Below are 21,560 nucleotides of genomic sequence, written 5' to 3'. Positions count from 1 at the left end.
TGGATGTGAGGCTGAGGCCATACACCAGGTGACTATTTCATTAGTGAGTTGTTTTTTTATTTTTTATATCCACACTTTATGGCCTTCCATATTGCGGAGGTTTCAGTCTCCTGGGGTTTTCGGTACTAAAAGTGGGCAAAAGTCCTCCTGTAAAATCCTAAAGTGTATGGTCATCACTAACTTTGTCCCTTTTTTAATAAGTCTCATAATAATTCAGACAATTAGAAGAGGGGAATGTCTTTAGATGATGGCAGCCATGGAGCTTTCTGGAGCGTTCCTGAGGGCATGTAGGGCTGTAGAGTAAAATGCTTTGGGGAAACTCTTAGGGACCGGTCCACACGCAGCATTTTGTTTTGATTTGTCAGGCGAATGTGGAATATATTTGTGTGAGTGAGGTGACGGACCTCCACCTAAAGCTGGTCATACTCGTTGGATATAAATTGGCACAGACCAGCCCACTATCTATTATATAAGAGGGCATCCTGACCTGTGCTGGAAAATTAAAAATCCATGCATATTTTTACAAGCTGAGTGTGCATGGAAGGGTCAAATAAAATGTCTTCCAGCTGATCATTTGGTAGACTGCTACCTAATGTGTGTGGCCACGGATTTTCCTGAAGTGCGGCTGCAGGGTAATGCAGCTTTACGAATACTATTTGCAGTGATGGTGTGTATGGGAAGGGGTTATACAGATCGGATAACCCGCTGCTAAATTCAGGGAAGAGAATCTGGGATCATGGCTTCTGCAGTTTGTGGAGCAGTGTGTTCTATAGAATCCCCTAGATAAAATTCTTATTGCATGAAGCTCTGATTGTAATGCATCTGCCAGAGACATGATTTTTATTTTTTTTTGCGGAATTTTTGAGACAGATACCATTTGCACAAATCTGCGCAGCAGATGAATTCTAGTTTTTGATAGAGATTAAAGGGGATCTCCACTGTTAGGACAACACCTTCTCAATCTGAATGTTTGCCCTCATTGAAATAAAAAAAAAAAAAAGCCCCAAGAGTGCGAGTGCAGGTTAACGCGAGGTTGTTTTCTCATATACCCTGCATCGGCGTCACTGTCTCCACCTTCGGACAAATTGAACATCAACAGGAAGTCGGAGATCAGCCGGAGCCGTCACTTCCTGCTGATGTTCGATACATCTGAAGGCGGGGTCAGTGACGCCAGCGCTGATTGGACGGATGGTTTGTGTGATGTAACAACCTCACGTAACCCTGGGAACGCGAGTGTTGGAACGGCGCCGGAACAGGAGGCACTGAGTATGGGTGCTTTTATTTTAACGGGCAAATACTCAGATTGAGATGGGGTTGTCCAAGCAGTGGGCAACCCATGAAAGTATAGTTTTTATTAGAATTCGTACACGATAGTATATGCTTTATAGATTGTTTTCGGTAAATCTGCAGGAATTTACATTTTAGGCAAGTTACTTTCTGTAGTCATATAATGTACAAATAAGCAACCACAAAAGTAGTAGTGTGATGTATATTTACAATGTTGTTCCGGTATAATGGCCAATAAGACTGGAAAAATAATTTCCTTTCTGTCATCACATGAAATAAATGTGATTTTTATCTTTTACCCTTTTTATTTGTTTGCACAGTGTTTTTTTTCTTAATATTTAACGTCATTACAGATTTTCCTGCATGAGGATGTTAATATTGCCATTTAAGGACTTTTCTGCATTTCTCACACTTTTCTTCTCTTATTTCAAGTGACTTCAGTGATTCAGAGTGATCCTTCTTTCAATTTTTTTTTTTTCCCCTCAAAAGCAACTTTTTCAATAATTGATTCCCAGTCTGGATTCCAGTGGATTTGACACTATTTCTAGAGGTCTCCAACTGCTTCTAAGGACTCTAAAGACATTATTTTTTTTTTCTGAATGGCTAAAAAACAATTCGTATCTGGATCTTTCTGGGAATTTTTGGTTTCCCCCTTCCTTTTGCCGGGCAGGAGGGTTTCGCTATAGAGTGATCAACATCAGTACTAGTTTATCACAGAGGAAGCAGCTAATGTTCGTGTTCAAGAGGAATTTTGTACCGGAGCTCGATGTCTGGTTTTCATGGTTATTATAAAGGTTTGTGGATTAAGGGCATTGTAGGGGAAGTTGCTACTATAGAGTAGAAACTCGTGCTATTGGATGATGGAAAATTATCTTGTGGTGACCCAATAATAGTAATACAAAAAGATTAAAAGAATTGTTTTCCAAGATAAAACAACAGAAACTAAGTCTGTTCTATGTCCAGAAACTGTGCCACATCTGTCCCTGGTCTGTACACTTGCAGACACCTTGGAGTTGAAACTTTTAATACAGGCACAGTCCATGGACCAAGGTGGTGCGGTTTGTGGGGGGCAATGGATCCACTGATGTATGCCCCTTGTATAAAGCCACCTTAATGTCAATGATTTTTCTAGGATGTGTGTTTTTTTTTTTAAATTGAAATGTTACTTTCCACTTGAACTAATTGCGTGTCATGTGCAAAATTAGGAGTGCTGCTTACCCATGGCCACCAAATTATCACAGAAGAGAATATGGTAGCCATGGATCACACTACTATGTCTTATACGTGATCTCGACTAGTCCACTGGAGAAGAGAGGATTGGATGTGTAAAAATGGCAGATCCAGACCATTCACACCACCATGATGCTGACGCATTTTTAGCATCCGTATTAGCGCTCGCTCACATGAGCATATAACCTGGCCGAGTTCTATGCGATAAAACCTCACATAGCACTCGGGCGACGAGTGTTATTCCAGATCTGTGATTACATCTGAGAATGTGATCGCAAGCCCCTATACAAGTCTATCTGTGGGAAAACATTCGACTGCACTCTTATATCATCTGAGTGCAGCCCAATTACCGCGGATGGCGGCAATGGAGAAATTACTTTCTCAGTCTCTTCCGCCCCTGTGCTGGGATTCTGTCATGCGAGACAATCGGATTATACTCTGACAATATCTGAGCCGAGTGTGATTTGCATAGTTGACCCGATTCTGTCTCACGACACAACATACCCTCGTGTGACTCCGGCCTTACATCTGCAAGTTAGTTTGGGTCATTGGACCTGTGATCGCCACAAAACTTTTTCATCTCTGATATGGACGTTAAGGAGGTCAAACACAGGGTTTAATAGAAAAATTGAAGGCATTTTATATATAGTACTGTATAATGGAAATTATTATTTTTTTGCTATAATCTTTGTAAGAGGTGAAGCCTAGTGAACTAGTTTAGCGTGACAGTTGGTAACACCATATTACTTTTTTTTAAAGGGTCTTTAACATGTAAGTGTGAAACAGCAGAGGACATGTAGTACTGAATTTTTATGTTATGTGGTAAAATAAGGCCCCTAAACTTGGCGCAATAACCACAAATGTGAGGACGAGAGTGCGCAGTGGGTTTTAAAACCAAAGGGACGCCTTTTATCTAAACTGTCTTTTAAAGGGAAGCCATCATCGGATAATGACCTATTTTTAAATCAGGTTTTTGTGTCGCATTTTATTTTTTATAATTTTTATTAAAAAGAATAATAAAAAAAAATGAAAATTTTGCTTTGGCCACTGGCTTTTTTTATAGAGCTGTCCTTTCAGGAAGACTTTTCAGAAGTTTTCTCCTCATCAGAGATAGGATTACAATGACAGATGCTAACGCAGAGTCCACCAATAAGAATAGGTGTAATCCTTCACGATGACTTTTGCACACATTCATTAGCCACTTCATTACAAAAGATAGGATCGGGGTCTGTTTCATTGCGGCCGCGTTTCCTGATATTGAAGTTTGAGTATTTAAAAAAAACAAAAAAAAACAAAACCCTAGTGGTCATTGTGAAAATTGCGAGATTTTTTTTTTTTTCTTCGTTAGTACAGATTGTGACATGTTTAGAATTTAATTCTAAATATGTCACAAACTGTACTAACAATGAAAAAACCCCAGAAATCTCGCAATTTTCACATTGACCACTAGGGTTTTTTAATATGATTTTTACACACAACCTAATTGATTGAATAGGTAATTTTCTGTCGATGGCTTCCATTTAAAGAAAACTGTTCTCAGTCGCTCTGGGCTGCAATCGGCATTCGCATAGTTTAAGATGAGAGCACTGCATGGACCCAGATACTACACACACAAGTAATAACCTGACAGTCCCTGGTAATGAATACAACAATGTAAATGCTTTTGTTTGTTACTACATTGCTGAGATGCATGTGGTTTATATTCAGACGCGTCTTGTATAAAACTGTACTGTACAAAATAACTTGATCCTGCCCATCTGCATTTAATGTAGGGCATCTACCGATTTTGTATAAAACTTTGTAAATCTGTTTTCAAACCTGGCTTCCCGTTTGTTTGATTTATTAAATTGGTCAGGTAAGTCGCGGCTGGATCTTGTCGCATCTTGCTCATGCGTATTACGATCACAACAGGAACCAGGTCTTTCATATACATTCCCATCACACCTCTGAAAATTACAGTAACTTCCCCAATATCTTACTTTTAATTTTTGTTTAAAAATATATATAAAAAAATGTTTAAAGAAAAACTTTGATTGGATCTTATAGGCAACATCATTCTTACCTCAAACTCCAAATAACTAGATTTTCTGGGTGAAAGTTACGTAGTTTTGAGTATGTGGCTCTTGCTGCGATTTTCCGAGAACACATGCTATTAAAGGGAATCTGTCAGCAGGTTTTGCTACCTCATCTGAGAGCAGCCTGATGTAGGCAAAGAGACCCTGATTCCAGTGAGCAAACTAGTAAATAGTATAACTCCAGAGCCCTGAGAGATTCAAAAGTAAGCTGAGTAAAGCCTACACTAAGGCAAAACATAAGATGGAAATAATGGTGAGATCGCCCATAAGCCAAGCCCAGGAGAGGAGTCTGCACCCAGACCCTGAACGTGTATCACTGCTGCCTACGGCTTCATCAGGGACAGTGGCACAAAGTTTACACACTTCCCTGATGAAGCTGTAGACAACAGAGATACCGGTTATTACCCTCCAGTCTGCAGCCATTGTGTGGTGGGATATAAACTCCCCAATAATGAAATTGCAGCACCTAGAAGGAAAAGTCGTGGAATGATCAAAATCACATGATGGATGGACGTGTTACTGATATCCACATGAAGAAACAAAATGAGCATCTGCTGTAGGTAAATGGTAATAGTGCATATAAATAGCACAGGTATTTAGTGAACATTGTTTTTGGTCATAAAAGCCATCCCACCTTGTACCCAATCGGGCCTGTGCTGTCTACTGGTCGCATCTTCTCAGACAACCTCGATGTAGATGGGGAGAGCAGGACCAGGATTTGACTTGTGTGCAAATAGAAACAAACATTTTCCAAACATCTTCATTTATTAAGTTTTGAGTATGAGCGCCGCGCGCAGAAAGCCCAGCACTTAATGGCTATAGCTGCTATCAATGAGGTTGCTAATGGCTGAGGAGTGTTCTGCCACACAAATCGTCAAGATCCGCTCCTGGCAGCTCCTTCTGTAACCGCCGACCAATGATATCTAAGATGTGCTTGGCGGGAGGACGTCCCCCCCACCATCTGCAGTAAAGCCTTTTGGAAGCCTTTGCAAGTGTTTTCTGTTAATTATTCTAATTTACTGAGATAATGACTTTCGGGTTTTCATTGGCTGTAAGCCGTAATCATCAACATTAACAGAAATAAACACTTGGTATAGGTCAAAGCCGTAATCATTAACAGAAATAAACACTTGGTATAGGTCACTGTTTTTTCCACTACTGTAAACATCTGGAATGGATGTGTGTAGGAGGCCTAATACAATAAAAGCCTGCAGAATAAAACTGGTCAATACTGCCACCTGCTGGCCGTACTTGTTATATATCTAGGTAACAAGTGCAGCATGATCATACAGACGTGTTAAGTTTTGATTTTATTCTCAGCACTCTGAAGCAGATCTGGTCAAAGTGCTGCCTGAGGCCCTTTGGTTGTTCCTATCTGCCCACGGACAAGGTCTGCAAATAGCTGGAAACAGTGGAGTACCGCACTATGTGGCCCCCTCCCCAGCTCGGCATCTCTTTAATTACCGTATTCCTGTTCTAATCGATTGTGCCTGGAAATGGGGTTATATATTGTTTAACCTTATTAACTTTCATGATGCTGTACTTTTGGTGCAAAAAAGTCACATGTGAATGTGGCTTAACCCCTTCCCGACCTTTGACGCAGCATATGCGTCATGAAAACCTCTGTCAATCCGACCTGTGACGCAGCTTATGCGTCATGGTCAGATCGCGTCCCTGCAGGCCGGGTGAAAGGGTTAACTCCAATTTCACCCGATATGCAGGGACAGGGGGAGTGGTACTACAGCCCAGGGGGGGTGGCTTCACCCCCCAGTGGCTACGATCGCTCTGATTGGCTGTTGAAAGTGAAACAGCCAATCAGCAATCTGTAATATTTCACCTATGAAAATTGGTGAAATATTACAATCCAGCCATGGCCGATGCTGCAATAGCATTGGCCATGGCTGGAGACCCCGATCTGGCCCCCCCACCGACTGACGGCGGTGACCTGCAGCCGCCGCCAGTGTTCCGTACCCCTCCGTCCTGTCCTAAGCGCCTTCCTCGCCCCCCCCTCGCTGTCCGATCGCACCCCCCCATACTTACCTAGTCCCGGTGTGCCTCCCGGTGTCCTCGGTCTTCTCGCATGGGCGCCGCCATCTTGGAAAATGGTGGGCGCAGTGCGCCCGCCGAATCGGCCGGACGGCAGATTCATTCCCTGTACATTTTGATCGCTGTAATAGGTTCTATCACAGCGATCAAAATAAAAAAAAAATAGTAAATAACCCCCCCCCCCCCCCTTTATCACCCCCATAGGTAGGGACAATAATAAAATACAGAAAATATATTTATTTTTGTTTTTCCATTAGGGCTAGGGGTAAGGTTAGGGTTGCACTTAGGGTTAGGGTTGCACTTAGGGATAGGGTTGCACTTAGGGATAGGGTTGCACTTAGGGATAGGGCTGCACTTAGGGCTAGGGTTGCACTTAGGGTTAGGGTTGCAATTAGGTTTAGGGTTTCAATTAGGTTTAGGGTTAGGGTTACAATTAGGGCTAGGGTTGGAATTAGGGTTAGAATTAGGCTATGCGGATTTGGCTGCGGATCCGCAGCGGATTGGTCGCTGCGGATTCGTAGCAGTTTTCCATCATGTTTACAGTACCACGTAAACCTATGGAAAACCAAATCCGCTGTGCTCATGGTGCGGAAAATACAGCGCGGAAAAGCTGCATTGTATTTTCTGCAGCATGTCAATTCTTTGTGCGGATTCCGCAGCATTTTACACCTGCTCCACAATGGGAATCTGCAGGTGAAATCCACACAAAAAACACTGGAAATCCGCGATAAATCCGCAGGCAAAGCGCAGTGCGTTTTACCTGCAGATTTTTCAAAAACGGTGCGGAAAAATCCGCACACAAATCCGCAACATGGGCACATAGCCTTAGGGTTAGGGTTGGAATTAGAGTTAGGGTTGGAATTGGGGTTAAGACTAGGGTTAGGGGTGTGTTGGGGTTAGTGTTGGAGTGAGAATTGATGGGTTTCCACTGTTTAGGCACATCAGGGGGTCTCCAAACGCGACATGGCGCCACCATTGATTCCAGCCAATCTTGCGTTCAAAAAGTCAAATGGTGCTCTCTCCCTTCCGTGCCCCGACGTGTGCCCAAACAGTGGTTTACCCCCACATATGGGGTACCAGCGTACTCAGGAGAAACTGGACAACAACTTTTGGGGTCAAATTTCTCCTGTAACCCTTGGGAAAATAAAAAATTGCGGGCTAAAAAATTATTTTTGAGGAAAGAATGATTTTTTTATTTTCACGGCTCTGCGTTATAAACTTCCGTGAAGCACTTGGGGGTTCAAAGTGCTCACCACACATCTAGATAAGTTCCTTTGGGGGTCTAGTTTCCAAAATGGGGTCACTTGGGGGTTTCTACTGTTTAGGCACATCAGGGGCTCTGCAAACGCAACGTGACGCCCGCAGAGCATTCCAACAAAGTCTGCATTTCAAAACGTCACTACTTCACTTCCGAGCCCCGTCATGTGCCCAAACAGTGGTTTACCCCCACATATGGGGTATCAGCGTACTCAGGAGAAACTGGACAACTTTTGGGGTCAAATTTCTCCTGTTACCCTTGGGAAAATAAAAAATTGCGGGCTAAAAAAATCATTTTTGAGAAAAGAAAAATTATTTTTTATTTTCATGGCTCTGCGTTAAAAACTTCTGTGAAGCACTTGGGGGTTCAAAGTGCTCACCACACATCTAGATTAGTTCCTTGGGAGGTCTAGTTTCCAAAATGGGGTCACTTGTGGGGGAGCTCCAATGTTTAGGCACACAGGGGGCTCTCCAAACGCGACATGGTGTCCGCTAATGATTGGAGCTAATTTTCCATTCAAAAAGTCAAATGGCGTGCCTTCCCTTTCAAGCGCCTAAACAGTGGTTTACCCCCACATATGGGGTATCGGCGTACTCAGGAGAAACTGGACAACTTTTGGGGTCCAATTTCTCCTGTTACCCTTGGGAAAAAAAATTCCGGGCTAAAAAATCATTTTTGAGGAAAGAAAAATTATTTTTCATTTTCACGGCTCTGCGTTATAAACTTCTGTGAAGCACCTGGGGGTTTAAAGTGCTCACTATGCATCTAGATTAGTTCCTTGTGGGGTCTGGTTTCCAAAATGGGGTCACTTGTGGGGGAGCTCCAATGTTTAGGCACACAGGGGGCTCTCCAAACGCGACATGGTGTCCGCTAACGATGGAGATAATTTTTCATTCAAAAAGTCAAATGGCGCTCCTTCCCTTCCGAGCCTTACCATGTGCGCAAACAGTGGTTTACCCCCACATGTGAAGTATCGTTGTACTCAGGAGAAATTGCCCAACAAATTTTAGGATCCATTTTATCCTGTTGCTTATGTGAAAATGAAAAAATTGAGGCTAAAAGAATTTTTTTGTGAAAAAAAAGTACTTTTTCATTTTTACGGATCAATTTGTGAAGCACCTGGGGATTTAAAGTGCTCACTATGCATCTAGATAAGTTCCTTGGGGTGTCTAGTTTCCAAAATGGGGTCACTGGTGGGGGAGCTCCAATGTTTAGGCACACGGGGGCTCTCCAAACGCGACATGGTGTCCGCTAAAGATTGGAGCCAATTTTTCATTCAAAAAGTCAAATGGTGCTCCTTCCCTTCCGAGCCCTGCCATGCGCCCAAACAATGGTTTACCCCCACATATGAGGTATCAGCGTACTCGGGACAAATTGGACAACAACTTTCGTGGTCCAGTTTCTCCTTTTACCCTTGGGAAAATAAAAAAAATTGTTGCTAAAAGATCATTTTTGTGACTAAAAAGTTAAATGTTCATTTTTTCCTTCCATGTTGCTTCTGCTGCTCTGAAACACCTGAAGGGTTAACAAAATTCTTGAATGTGGTTTTGAGCACCTTGAGGGGTGCAGTTTTTAGAATGGTGTCACTTTTGGGTATTTTCAGCCATATAGACCCCCTCAAACTGACTTCAGATGTGAGGTGGTCCATAAAAAAAAAAATGGTTTTGTAAATTTTGTTGTAAAAATGAGAAATCACTGGTCAAATTTTAACCCTTAACTTCCTAGCAAAAAAAAAATTGTGCTGATGTAAAGTAGACATGTGGGAAATGTTATTTATTAACTATTTTGTGTCGCATAACTCTCTGGTTTGACAGAATAAAAATTCAAAATGTGAAAATTGCGAAATATTTTTCACAAATAAACACAGAAATTATCGACCTAAATTTACCACTAACATGAAGCCCAATATGTCACGAAAAAACAATCTCAGAACCGCAAGGATCCGTTGAAGCGTTCCTGAGTTATTACCTCATGAAGGGACACTGGTCAGAATTGCAAAAAATGGCCAGGTCATTAAGGTCAAAATAGGTTGGGGTCATGAAGGGGTTAAAAGACCCTTATAGTTTACATACAGGATTCATTTTTTTTATATTAGAACATTTTTTTTCTCTTTACAGATACATGCCTCATCCACACTTGTATTTGGCTGTATATTGGTCAGTAGTTTTCATAGAATTGTTAGTCAAAATAAGAAGTGGGTGCAAGACACGAAAGGTAGAAATCCTCCCATTAGGTTTTTTCTTTCTGCTTATGTTCTGTTCTTAAAGATATATGTATTATTGAAATCCACCGCACTCCCTGTGTGGAATATCTTAGAAACAAAAGGATTTTTTTAAATTTGCTAATTTATTCAAGTGAAAAACAGAAAATCAAATGTGACAGATCAAATAGTAGGCAGTATAAGCGACTGAGTGATTTGACGTTTCGACCCTCCCGGGTCTTACTCTAAAGTCGCACTTAATCCAGGATTTATGAGTGGCTCTTGTGGTAGTGAGGATGTTATCCCTGTAGTGTCAAGGGGCAGGTACAGTCTTTTTGATACCAAGTATGGCCTGATAGTTGATTTCTCTCTGAGTATGACCTTGCTGAGGAATAGCAGCGGTGCATCAGCGTCTTGCTGCTGTTTGCATACGTGATTCAAATAGAAAGTTGGTATGTCACTGGAGACAACCTTTCTTGCAGGTGCCAATGTATCAGCCTTAAATTGCTGGTAAGTTGTATGTGGTTTAATGGATTTGCCAGTTCTGGATAAAGCCTTGTAGTGGGGTAACAGCGGCGCAACTGCGTCTTGCTGGTGGACATGTAGGCTTAGTACCCTTAGTGGATGGGGGATAGCGCTCCTGCGTCCTGTGGGAAGGCCTTCCCACAGGACGCAGGAGCGCTATCCCCCATCCACTAAGGGTACTAAGCCTACATGTCCACCAGCAAGACGCAGTTGCGCCGCTGTTGCCCCACTACAAGGCTTTATCCAGAACTGGCAAATCCATTAAACCACATACAACTTACCAGCAATTTAAGGCTGATACATTGGCACCTGCAAGAAAGGTTGTCTCCAGTGACATACCAACTTTCTATTTGAATCACGTATGCAAACAGCAGCAAGACGCTGATGCACCGCTGCTATTCCTCAGCAAGGTCATACTCAGAGAGAAATCAACTATCAGGCCATACTTGGTATCAAAAAGACTGTACCTGCCCCTTGACACTACAGGGATAACATCCTCACTACCATAAGAGCCACTCATAAATCCTGGATTAAGTGCGACTTTAGAGTAAGACCCGGGAGGGTCGAAACGTCAAATCACTCAGTCGCTTATACTGCCTACTATTTGATCTGTCACATTTGATTTTCTGTTTTTCACTTGAATAAATTAGCAAATTTAAAAAAATCCTTTTGTTTCTAAGATATTCCACACAGGGAGTGCGGTGGATTTCAATAATACTGATACTAGACCTTACGGTCTGTCTCACCAGCACCCCGATCTAAATTTAGAGTGCAGGCCAAATTATATTTACATTTATGCTGTTCTTAAAGATAGGTTGTCGCTTTTTGCTTTAGTATCCAGATATTTGTTCTCAAATAATAAAAACAATAAAAGTGCACATATATATATACTATCGCCATGTCCGGAATGACCCGACCTATAAGACTGTCCCACTAGTTAACCCCTTTAGCGAGCACCATAGAAAGAAAAAAAGGCAAAAAATGATTCTTTATCAATTATCATCATAGCGCCGAACAAAAAGTGGAATAAAACCCGATCAAAAAGACAAATGTAAATAAAAGTGATACTGCTAAAACCGCCATCATCTCATCCCACAAAAATCAGATGATAGTTATAGTTCTCCGACTAAAGCGAAGCAAAAATAATTAGTTTTTCTATAATAGTTTTCATTGTGTAAAAGCGCCAAAACAAAATTATATATATATGGTATCGCAGTTATCGTACTGACTAGAAGAATAAAACTGCCTTATCAATTTTACCACACGCGGAACGGCATTAAAAAAAAAATGCTCAAAAAACAATTCCTGAATTGTTGGTTTTTGTTCATTCTGCCTCCCAAAAATCAAAATAGAATGAGGTCAAAAAATGTCATGAGTCTGAAAATGGTACCAATAAAAACGTCAACTCATCCACAAAAAACAAGCCAGAGCATGACTGTCGGCCGCAATATGGAAAAATGATAGCTCTCAAATTATGGGCATGCAAAAAACTAGTTTTTGAAAGAAAAAAAAGCGTCGTTTAGTGTGTGACAGCAGCCAAACATAAATACCCGCTATAAATCTGGTATTGCTGTAATCGCACCGACCTGAATCACTTATTTGCTAACAGCGCTCCGTCTCTCCCTAGTCTCGCCATATGGCTAAGCAGTGCTGTACAGCCACATATGGGCAAATACATTCAGCAGAAATTGTGGGACTAATTTTGGTTCCATTTTTATCCATTTGCCCATGTAAAAATGTAAAATCTGGGACGAAAACAAAATATTGGTGGTAAAAATAACATTTTTGTAGGAAAAATGTGATTTTATTTTTATTTGCCCGGCTCTACGTTTAAACTTCTGTGAAGCAGCTGGAGTTCAAGGCCCTCACCACACATCTAAATACATTCCTTGAGGGGTCTAGCTTCCAAAATGGTTTCACTTGTGGGGGTTGTCCCCTGTTTAAGTCTGTGTTCCAAAATGTCACTCCTTTTCTGAGCCATGCCGTGAGCCTAAACCGTATTTTACCCCCACATGTGGGGTATCTGCGTACTCAGGAGAAATTGTACAACAAATTGTATGGTGCAATTTTTTTCAGTTACCTTTCTGAAAATGCTAAATTTGGGGCTAAAAAAACATTTTTGTTGAGAAAAGGTGTTTTTTATTTTTTTTAATTTTCACTGCTCAATGTTATAAACTTCTGTGAAGCACCTGGGGGTTCAAGGTGCTCACCACACATCTAGATAAGTTCCCTGAGGGGTCTAGTTTCCAAAATGGTGTCACTTGTGGGCGATTTCCACTGTTTAGGCACATCAGGGGCTCTCCAAACGCAACATGGTGTCCGCTAATTAGTCCAGCAAATTTTACATTCAAAAAGTGAAACGGTGCTCCTTCCCTTCTGAGCCCTGCTGTGCACCCAAACAGTGGTTTTCCCCCACATATGGGGTATCAACATGCTCAGGAGAAATTGCACTACAAATTGTATGATCAATTTTTTTCCTGTTACCCTTGCGAAAATAAAAATGGGGTCTAAACTAAAATTTTTGTGACAAAGTTACGGTATGTTCATTTTTTTCCTTCCACATTCCTAAACTTTCTATGAAGGGTTAATAAACTTCTTGAATGTGGTTTTGAGCACCTTGAGGGGTGCAGTTTTTAGAATGGTGTCACTTTTGGGTATTTTCTGTCAGTCACATAAGCCCTTCAAAATCACTTCAAATGTAATGTGGTGCCTAAAAAAATGGTTTTGTAAATTTTGTTGGATAAATTAGAAATCGCTGGTCAACTTTTAACCCTTTAACTTTCTAACAAAAAAAAAAATTGTGATGTAAAGTTGATATGTGGGAAATGTTATGTATTAATTATTTTGTGTGACATGACTCTCTGATTTGAAGGCATAAACAATTTAAACTTTGAAAATTGCTAAATTTTCAAATTTTTTTTGTCAAATTTCCATTTTTTTCTCAAATAAACGCAAAGCCATATCAACGAAATTTTACCACTATCATGAAGTAACATGTCATGGAAAAAAACAGTCTGCGCAACAGTGGGGTCTGTTGAAGCGTTCCAGAGTTATTACCTCAAATAAGGGACAGTGGTCAGAATTGTAAAATTTGGCCTTGTCATGAAGATGAAAACAGGCTTGGGGATGAAGGGGTTTAGATAGCATGGATTGTATAGTTTAGGGTTCAGTTGGTTAGAAGGCTGAAAAGATTCCTGTATGGAAATATGGTATCACCCCAATAACATCTACCACAAGGGTTATAATAATACCATTTGGTAAGTAAAAAATGTCTGATTGCTTCTTATGATTCCAGAATGGCAGAAGGACAGAACCTTGGCACTCCGATTACCCATGGCTGTTAGAGATTGATGAAAGAATCTAGTTGCCCATAGCAAACAATATTCTTTTTTGCATCTGATTTGCAATTGTATTTGCCAATGAGTCACTGAGCCTCTGTCCGCACTGTCTCACACATTGAATTGTTGCATCAGCAGTTAAAACCATTCAACAATCTCAATGAACTCTGGAGAAACCAATTGCCAAAGACAGATGTAGCAACAGCTTGGAGAAGCCGCGGTGGAAATGATTAATGAATGCAGTACCCGCCAGGTAGCTAAGATTAATCCGAGTGAGTTTGGCACTGAATCTAACTCCGATCTCATTCAATAAATTGCACCTGGGACTGGTAATATCAGTAATTAGTTACACATATATATGGTTTCTTTTTTTTAACCCCTTAACTCCCGGGCCATTTTCCTTTTTATTGCATTTTCGTTTTTTGCTCCCCTTCTTCCCAGAGCCATAGCATTTTTATTTTTCAGTCAATATGGCTTGTTTTTTTTGCGGGACAAGTTGTACTTTTGAACGACACCATTGGTTTTACCATATCATGTACTGGAAAATGGTAAAAAAAAATTCCAAGTGCGGGTGAAATTGCAAAAAATGTGCAATCCCACACTTGTTTTTTGTTTTTTTTTTACCATGTTTACTAAATGCTAAAACTGACATGCCATAATGACTCTCCAGGTAATTTCGAGTTCACAGATACCAAACATACATAGGTTCTTTTTTTTTATTTAAGTGGTAAAACAAAATCCAAAATTTGTTAAAAAAAAAAAAAGGCGCCATTTTCCAAGACCTGTAGCATCTCCATTTTTCGGACCCTTTGTGCGCCAAGCTGACGTTTTTATTGATACAGTTTATTTATTTATTGTATTTTATTGCTGTTGTAGCAGCAAGCAAAAAAACGTAATTCTTGTGTTTTAAAATTTTTTCTTGTTACACCGTTTAGCGATCGGGTTAATTCTTTTTTTATACTGACAGATCGGTCAATTCTAAACACGGCAGGTTTTTTTTTTTTATTTTGAATGGGGCGAAAGGGGGTGATTTGAACCTTTATATATTTTTCAATTTTTTTCATTTAATTTTTAAAAACTTTTTGTTTTACTTTTTGCATGCCTCAATAGTCTCCATGGGAGGCTAGAAGCTACAGTACTTTGATCGCCTCTGCTACACACAGGCGATGATCAGATCGCCTGTGTGTAGCACAAATGTTAAATTGCTTTGAGCGCCGACAACGGTACGGCGCTCGTTAGCAATCTGGCAATCACAACCACAGCCAACCCATCGGTGACCCATGATCATGTGGTGAGGTCACCAATGGGCGGGATTAGTGACGTGCTTCCTGCAAGTGTGATTTAAATGCCTCTGTCAGAGATTGACAGCGGCATTTACCTAGTTAACAGTCGTGGGTGGATCGCAATTCCACCTGTAGCTGTTGTGGGCACATGTCAGCTGTATAGATCAGCTGTCATGTGCCCGGAAAGGTGCGGGCTCAGCGCCGGAACCCGCATAAAACGGGGAATCCGACATGTGGCATAATAGGGGTTAAACAACAAGACATTTTAAAATAAATTAATATATAGGCCCTCATTTATCAATGTATTTGTGACCAATTTTGGTGCATTTTACTCTACAATAATAATGTCCAATCGCCATGTGACACATTTATAGCCATTTGTGCCATACACATCAGTGAAAAGTAGATGGCCTAATGCTTAGCAGTGATGGGAACCAGGCATGTAGAGTCCATCCGTTCACCTTTTCTGCGTCGCACAAAGACACGGTGGTTGGAACCAAAGATCTCAAATTTGGACTCCTCAGACCAAAGCACAGATTTCCACTGGTCTAATGTCCATTCCTTGTGTTCTTTAGCCCAAACAAGTCTCTTCTGCTTGTTGCCTGTCCTTAGCAGTGGTTTCCAAGCAGCTATTTTACCATGAAGGCCTGCTGCACAAAGTCTTCTCTTAACAGTTGTTCTAGAGATGTGTCTGCTGCTAGAACTCTGTGTGGCATTGACCTGGTCTCTAATCTGAGTTGCTGTTAACCTGCGATTTCTGAGGCTGGTGACTCGGATAAACTTATCCTCAGAAGCAGAGGTGACTCTTCGTCTTCCTTTCCTGGGGCGGTCCTCATGTGAGCCAGGTTCTTTGTAGCGCTTGATGGTTTTTGCCAATGCACTTGGGGACACTTTCAAAGTTTGCCCAATTTTTCGGACTGACTGACTTTCATTTCGTAAAGTAACGATGGCCACTCATTTTTCTTTACTTAGCTGCTTTTTTCTTGCTATAGTACAAATTCTTTACAGTCTATTCAGTAGGACTATCAGCTGTGTATCCACCAGACTTCTGCACAACACAACTGATGGTCCCAACCCTATTTATAAGGCAAGAAATCCCACTTATTAAACCTGACAGGGCACACCTGTGAAATGAAAACCATATCCGGTGACTACCTCTTGAAGCTCATCAAGAGAATGCGAAGAGTGTGCAAAGCAGTAATCAAAGCAAAAGGTAGCTACTTTGAAGAACCTAGAATATAAGACATATTTTCAGTTTCACACTTTTTGTTAAGTATATAATTCCACATGTGTTAATTCATAGTTTTGATGCCTTCAGTGTGAATGTACAATTTTCATAGTCATGAAAATACAGAAAAATCTTTGAATGAGAAGGTGTGCCCAAACTTTTAGTCTGTACTGTATACAGTTTTTTCTTCAACTCTAACAACAAGTGTTGGATTGGGTTGAGGTCTGGGAACTCTGGAGGCCAATCCAGCACCTCTACTTTATTGTCATTGAACCATTTCTTTGCCAATCTCAACGTATGCACTTGGGATCATTGTCAAGCTTACAGGCGGCTTGCAGAAGGTGCAGTGCGCCAGCTCCCAGTGAACAATTGAAGCTCTGACTGCTGGGTCAGAGGGACAGTGGCAGCATGATCAGATAATGTGATCGTGCTGCTGATGTCACTCGCCGGCGTGCAGAAGCATGAAGAACATTGGTGGTAAGTGCTCTACAATAGTGGATCTGAAGACACCAAAGATTAAATGCAAAGGGGAAGATGGGGAGATTTACTGTGGTAAGGAAAATTTACATTAATGGGGAGAATTACTGTGTGGTGGAAATTTTGTGCAACAGGCGGGGAAGATTTGAGGAACAAGGAAGGGACAGGTGCAAACACAATATGGGGAGTGGGGGAAATTTAAAGACACTATGAGGAGCAAGGGCGGAGATGGGGCATGTATGTGAAAACCGTATGGGGTGATGGGTGCAGACACAGTATGGTGTGTGGGGAGATGGGTGCAGACACAGTATGGGCAGCGAGGGTGATGGGATGGGTGCGGACACAGTATGCAGAGTTGAGGGGATGTGTGAGGAGGCAGTATGGAGAGTGAGAGGGTAAATGAAAGGAGGGAGGTGGAAACGTGTGAGGAGACAGTATGGGCGGAGAAGTGTGAGTTGGCATAGAATAAAGACTGAGTAATGCTGGGGAGGGGAGCATGGGAGGACAGTGTAATGGCACAGCCAGGATGGGATAGTAAGCCAAGGCAGGGGAATGTGGTGGGGGGGCACAGAGTAGAGACTGGGCCCTATAGGGGGGACCCAGTGTGAGTGGGGCCCAGTATGAAAAGGAGATGGAAGTGTGCAGAACATGTACCATAAGAGGGACAGTGTGGGGGTCATATTTTGTGCAGGGAATATACAGTACAGACCAAAAGTTTGGACGCACCTTCTCATTTAAAGAATTTTCTGTATTTTCATGACTATGAAAATTCACACTGAAGGCATCAAAACTATGAATTAACACATGTGGAATTATATACTTAACAAAAAAGTGTGAAACAACTGAAAATATGTCTTATATTCTAGGTTCTTCAAAGTAGCCACCTTTTGCTTTGATGTCTGCTTTGCACACTCTTGGCATTCTCTTGATGAGCTTCAAGAGGTAGTCACCGGGAATGGTTTTCGCTTCACAGGTGTGCCCCGTCAGGTTTAATAAGTGGGATTTCTTGCCTTAGATATGGGGTTGGGACCATCAGTTGTGTTGAGCAGAAGTCTGGTGGATACACAGCTGATAGTCCTACTGAATAGACTGTTAGCTGCTTTTTTCTTGCCATAATACAAATTCTAAATAAAGAAAAACGAGTTGCCATCATTACTTTAAGAAATGAAGGTCAGTCAGTCTGAAAAATTGGGAAAACTTTGAAAGTGTCCCCACGTGCAGTGGCAAAAACCATCAAGCGCTACAAAGAAACTGGCTCCCATGAGGACCGCCCCAGGAAAGGAAGACCAAGAGTCACCTCTGCTTCTGAGGATAAGTTTATCCGAGCCACCAGCCTCAGAAATCGCAGGTTAACAGCAGCTCAGATTAGAGACCAGGTCAATGCCACACAGAGTTCTAGCAGCAGACACATCTCTACAACAACTGCTAAGAGGAGACTTTGTGCAGCAGGCCTTCATGGTAAAATAGCTGCTAGGAAACCACTGCTAAGGACAGGCAACAAGCAGAAGAGACTTGTTTGGGCTAAAGAACACAAGGAATGGACATTAGACCAGTGGAAATCTGTGCTTTGGTCTGATGAGTCCAAATTTGAGATCTTTGGTTCCAACCAACCGTGTCTTTGTGTGACGCAGAAAAGGTGAACGGATGGACTCTACATGCCTGGTTCCCACCGTGAAGCATGGAGGAGGAGGTGTGATGGTGTAGGGGTGCTTTGCTGGTGACTCTGCTGGGGATTTATTCAAAATTGAAGGCATACTGAACCAGCATAGCTACCACAGCATCCTGCAGCGGCATGCTATTCAATCCGGTTTGCGATTAGTTGGACCATCATTTATTTTTCAACAGGACCGTGACCCCAAGCACACCTCCAGGCTGTGTAAGGGCTATTTGACCAAGAAGGAGAGTGATGGGGTGCTACGCCAGATGACCTGGCCTCCACAGTCACCAGACCTGAACCCAGTCGAGATGGTTTGGGGTGAGCTGGACCGCAGAGTGAAGGCAAAAGGGCCAACAAGTGCTAAGCATCTCTGGAAACTCCTTCAAGATTGTTGGAAGACCATTCCCGGTGACTACCTCTTGAAGCTCATCAAGAGAATGCCCAGAGTGCGCAAAGCAGTCATCAAAGCAAAAGGTGGCTACTTTGAAGAACCTAGAATATAAGACATATTTTCAGTTGTTTCACACTTTTTTGTTAAGTATATAATTCCACATGTGTTAATTCATAGTTTTGATGCCTTCAGTGTGAATTTACAATTTTTATAGTCATGAAAATACAGAAAAATCTTTAAGTGAGAAGGTGTGTCCAAACTTTTGGTCTGTACTGTAGTGAGGGGCAATTATTTACTCAAGGGCAGATATTTTTATTTAGGTGCATTATGACACTACTATCTTTAACCCCTTCACCCCCAAGGGTGGTTTGCACGTTATGGACCGGGCCAATTTTTACAATTCTGACCACTGTCCCTTTATGAGGTTATAACTCTGGAACGCTTCAACGGATCCCGGTGATTCTGACACTGTTTTCTCGTGACATATTGTACTTCATGATAATGGTAAAATTTCTTTGATATTACCTGCGTTTCTTTGTGAAAAAAACGGAAATTTGGCGAAAATTTTGAAAATTTTGCAATTTTCCAACTTTGAATTTTTATGCAATTAAATCACAGTGATATGTCACACAAAATACTTAATAAGTAACATTTCCCACATGTCTACTTTACATCAGCACAATTTTGGAACCAAAATTTTTTTTTGTTAGGGAGTTATAAGGGTTAAAATTTGACCAGCAATTTCTCATTTTCACAACACCATTTTTTTTTTTAGGGACCACATCTCATTTGAAGTCATTTTGAGGGGTTTATATGATAGAAAATACCCAAGTGTGACACCATTCTAAAAACTGCACCCCTCAAGGTGCTCAAAACCACATTCAAGAAGTTTATTAACCCTTAAGGTGTTTCACAGGAATTTTTGGAATGTTTAAATAAAAATGAGCATTTAACTTTTTTTTCACACAAAATTTACTTCAGCTCCAATTTGTTTTATTTTACCAAGGGTAACAGGAGAAAATGGACCCCAAAAGATGTTGTACAATTTGTCCTGAGCACGCCGATACCCGATATGTGGGGGTAAACCACTGTTGGGCGCATGACAGAGCTCGGAAGCGAAGGAGCGCCATTTGACTTTTCAATGCAAATTTGACTGGAATTGAGATGGGACGCCATGTGTTGTGAATTCTATTTTTGGGCTCCCTCTAGTGGTCACAAGCGGTACTGTGTAGTGTTGTCTTTCTGCAGGTTGGCTGCATCAGCTGGTTCGTTATCCTTGGTTGGTTTCCTATTTAGCTCACCTGGAGACTCAGTTCCTTGCCTGCTATCAATGTATTCAGTGCTCTTCAGATTCCTTGTGTCTACCTTGCTCCCAGTCTCTCCAAGATAAGCTAAGTTTTTGTTTGATCATTTTTTGATTATCAGTGTTCATTATGTTTTTTTGTCCAGCTCGCTAAAATGTGATTTCCTCGCTTGCTGGTTGCTGTAGGGGACTGAGTTTCTCCCCCCCCCACACCGTTAGTTGGTGTGGGGGTTCTTGAAATCTCAGAGTGGATATTTTGTAAGGGTTTTTTTACTGACCGCATAGATTCTCTTTTCTATTTTCTGCTATCTAGTATTAGTGGGCCTCATTTGCTGAATGTGCTTTCACCACTGTGTATGTGCCTTCCTCTTACCTCACCGTTATTATCTGTTGGGGGCTTCTATATCTTTGGGGATTATTTCTCTGGAGGCAAGAGAGGTCTTTCTTTCTCTCTAGGGGTAGTTAGTTCCTCAGGCTGGCTCGAGACGTCTAGGATTTCTAGGCACGTTCACCGGCTACTTCTAGTGTGTTTGGATAGGTTCAGATTTGCGGTCAGTCCAGTTTGCCACCTCCCTAGAGCTTGTCCTACGTTTGTTACTTAGCTGGAGTAATTTGTGATCCTCAACCACTAAGGATCATAACAGCCATGTTGCGTTTGGAGAGCCCCTGATATGCCTAAACATTGAAACCCCCCACAAGTGACACCATTTTGGAAAGTAGATCCCCTAAGGAGCTTATCTAGAGGTGTGGTGAGCACTTTGACTCACCAAGTGCTTCACAGAAGTTTATAATGCAGAACCGTAAAAATAAAAAATCATATTTTTTCACAAAAATGATCTTTTCGCCCCCAATTTTCTATTTTCCCAAGGGTAAGAGAAGAAATTGGACCCCAAAAGTTGTTGTACAATTTGTCCTGAGTACGCTGATACCCCATATGTGGGGGTAAACCACTGTTTGGGCGCATGGGAGAGCTCGGAAGGGAAGGAGCGCCGTTTGACTTTTCACTGCAAAATTGACAGGAATTGAGATGGGACACCATGTTGCGTTTGGAGAGCCACTGATGTGCCTAAACATTGAAACCCCCCCACAAGTGACACCATTTTGGAAAGTAGACCCCCTAAGGAACTTATCTAGAGGTGTAGTGAGCACTTTGACCCACCAACTGCTTCACAGAAGTTTATAATGCAGAGCTGTAAAAATAAAACAAACATTTTTTTCCCACAAAAATTATTTTTTAGCCCCCAGTTTTGTGTTTTCCCGAG

At 41.6% G+C, this 21,560-nt stretch overlaps 1 protein-coding gene across 2 annotated transcripts in view; it reads left to right on the top strand.

Annotated features, from left to right (window-relative positions):
• The window catches only part of TEF (TEF transcription factor, PAR bZIP family member), a 40,793-nt gene extending 36,459 nt beyond the window's left edge, over positions 1 to 4,334 (top strand). Inside the window, exon 5 of one of the 2 annotated variants that reach the window (XM_077278817.1) lies at positions 1,720 to 4,334. In XM_077278817.1, the coding sequence (XP_077134932.1) occupies positions 1,720 to 1,741 (22 nt within the window). In that variant the 3' untranslated portion in view covers positions 1,742 to 4,334. The remainder of the gene's footprint in view (positions 1 to 1,719) is intronic. The other variant, XM_077278819.1, reaches the window with a different exon arrangement.
• The last annotated feature ends 17,226 nt before the right edge of the window (positions 4,335 to 21,560 follow it).

The sequence above is a fragment of the Ranitomeya variabilis genome, chromosome 8, assembly GCF_051348905.1.
Source record: "Ranitomeya variabilis isolate aRanVar5 chromosome 8, aRanVar5.hap1, whole genome shotgun sequence".
NCBI classification, from domain to species: Eukaryota; Metazoa; Chordata; class Amphibia; order Anura; family Dendrobatidae; genus Ranitomeya; species Ranitomeya variabilis.
Note: the sequence above shows the minus strand (reverse complement) of the source record. Positions and strands in the feature narration are given on the sequence as shown.